This window comes from Lactuca saligna, chromosome 8, assembly GCF_052625555.1.
Source record: "Lactuca saligna cultivar CGN05327 chromosome 8, ASM5262555v1, whole genome shotgun sequence".
NCBI classification, from domain to species: Eukaryota; Viridiplantae; Streptophyta; class Magnoliopsida; order Asterales; family Asteraceae; genus Lactuca; species Lactuca saligna.
The window spans coordinates 217,716,382-217,719,254 of record NC_136424.1 but is presented as its reverse complement, the minus strand read 5'-3'; the positions used below and the strand labels follow the sequence as shown (position 1 = coordinate 217,719,254).

Here is a 2,873-nt window from a genome sequence, read left to right as displayed (position 1 = left end):
AAATATATTAACAAGGGTCCTGATCGGGTTACTGTTGAAGTTGCACAAAACAACGAAGGTGATAATGATGATGCTCCGGTTGATGAAATAAAGAACCACTATGATTGTAAGTATTTGTCTGCATGTGAAGCTTCGTGGCGTATATATGGATTTGATGTTCATTATAGATTTCCTTCAGTTGTAAGGCTTTCATTCCATCTTCCTGGAAAACAAAATGTTGTATACGGAGCAGATGATGATATTGAAGATGTCCTCAACAAACAATCTGTTTCTTCTTCGATGTTCTTATCTTGGATGAGCTGTAATGAACATAATGAGGATGCACGAAAAATTTCTTATGTTGAGTTTCCTACAAAATTTGTATGGAAACAAGAAGATCGTTGTTGGAAGCCAAGAAAGAAAGGGTTTTCTATTGGGAGGATTCTCACAGTTTCACCTAATCTCAGTGAAGCATATTTTTTGAGAATTCTTTTAAATAAAGTCAAAGGTCCAAAATCATTTCCAGATATCCATACAGTTAATGGACAAGTATGTCCTACTTTTAGGGATGCATGTTATGCTCTTGGACTTTTAGAAGATGGTAGAGAATATATTGATGCCATCGAGGAAGCAAGTCATTCAGGATCTGGTTATTATTTGTGGTTTCTATTTGCAACTATGTTAAAGTCTAATAGTTTGTCTAAACTGTGTTATGTTTGGGAAAATACTTGTCAATACTTATCCGATGGAATTCTCTACAATCAACGAATAAGATTAAAGTCTCCAGGTATTATTATTTTTGTCATTCCTTACATTTTGTACATTACTTATATATTTTTTTAAATGCTAAATATACTATTATTTGAAATTTATATGTTTCTTATAAATATTTAAAAGTTTTTTTATGCACATTATTTTTATTACGTGATAATTGTCTGTATTTATCTTTTAATAATTAACTCTGCAATTGTATAGGTTTATCCCTTAATGACGATCAACTTAAAAACTTGACGCTATATGAGATTGAAAAAATTCTACTCCAAAACAGTTCAAGCCTTAAAGATTTTGATGGGATGCCTTACCCTGATCATGATTCGATATCTTCTTCAAACAACCGTTTGATTACTGAGGAGTTAGATTTTGATATGAACAGTCTACAACAAGAATCTCATCAACTACTTGATTCATTAACAATTGAACAACAATCAGTTTTTGATGAAATCATGAAAGCTGTTAAATAGAAAAAAGGAGGTGTGTTTTTTGTTTATGGATATGGAGGTACCGGTAAAACTTTTCTTTGGAAGACTTTATCTGCATTTATAAGATCTAAAGGTGATATCGTTTTAAATGTTGCTTCAAGTGGTATTGCTTCATTGTTAGTAACCGGAGGTAGAACAGCACACTCACGCTTTATAATTCCTCTAAATCTAACTGAGGATTCCTTTTGTTCTTTTGCACCGGATAGTGATGTAGCCGAATTGTTAAAAAAAACATCTTTGATTATATGGGATGAGGCACCTATGATTCATAAGCATGCATTTGAAGCCTTGGATCGTTCTTTGAAAGATATATTGAGTTGTGATTTTCGTGGAAACTCAAAATTGCTATTTTGAGGAAAAACAATTGTCTTTGGAGGCGATTTTAGACAAATTCTACCAGTTCTTCCTAATGGAAGCAGGCAAGACATTGTGAACGCTTCTTTAAGTTCCTCTTATATTTGGTCAAGTTGCAAAGTCTTAACATTAACAAAAAAACATGAGGTTAAGTGTTCTCACATCTTATATTCAAGAAACTGCAACTTTTGCAAAATGGATTTTGGATATAGGAGAAGGAAAAGTTGGTGGTTTGAATGATGGCGAGACAATTATTGATGTTCCCACAGATCTTCTCATTGTTGATTCAGTTGATCCTATTGGTTCTTTAATTGGATTTGTCTATCCTTATATTGTTGAAAATGTCAACAATCCAATTTATTTTCAAGAAAGATCAATCCTCGCACCGAAGAATGAAGTCGTTGAAGAGATTAACGAGCGTTTGTTAAAATTATTTCCAGGAGATCCACAAGAGTATTTAAGTTCAGATACTCTTTCTCATGTTGATTTTGTTCATGATGAAGTTGATGAAACTTTATACTCTCCTGATGTTCTAAATGGTCTTAGACCTTCAGGTATGCCAATTCACAAGTTGGTTTTAAAAGTCGATGTTCCGATTATGTTACTAAGGAATATTGATCAGAAATGCGGATTGTGCAATGGCACAAGGTTACAGGTTATTGCATTGGGTAAACGTGTTATAGAAGCTGAAATAATATCTGGAAGTAATATCGGAAACCGTACGTTTATTCCAAGAATGTCTTTGACGCCTTCGGATAAAAGGATTCCTTTCATATTTCAAATACGATAATTTCCACTAGCTGTATGTTTTGCAATGACAATAAATAAAAGTCAAGGACAGACACTATCGAGGGTGGGGTTGTTTTTGAGACAACCAATATTCACTCATGGACAATTGTATGTTGCATTGTCGAGAGTTAAAAGTAAAGCTGGATTAAAGATATTAATTTTAGATAAAGATGATAAACTTACCAACACGACATCTAATGTTGTATTTAAGGAAGTCTTTAGAAATTTGTAATTCATAAAAATAGGTGTCAATATTTTAATAGTTGTTTTTATTATTATACATTAACTTTACTTACTTATTCATCATTTTTTTTATATGTAGCAAATTTTAATTAATTTGTGTTTAATGTTTACATCATTATTGTCATCATCATTTTACAAATATGTATCATTTTATTAGGGTCGATATATTGAAATAGTAACTTTATTCATTATAGGTTTTTGTATTTATGTAAAATTATTACAAAAAAACATGTAATTCTTGACAATTTA

At 31.6% G+C, this 2,873-nt stretch overlaps 1 protein-coding gene across 1 annotated transcript; it reads left to right on the top strand.

Annotated features, from left to right (window-relative positions):
- The first annotated feature begins 1,734 nt into the window (after positions 1-1,734).
- LOC145010492 (uncharacterized) lies at positions 1,735-2,382 on the top strand. Its single transcript, XM_078969026.1, has one exon. It carries the CDS (start codon positions 1,735-1,737, stop codon positions 2,380-2,382), a length of 648 nt encoding a protein of 215 aa, XP_078825152.1.
- Positions 2,383-2,873: the final 491 nt, after the last annotated feature.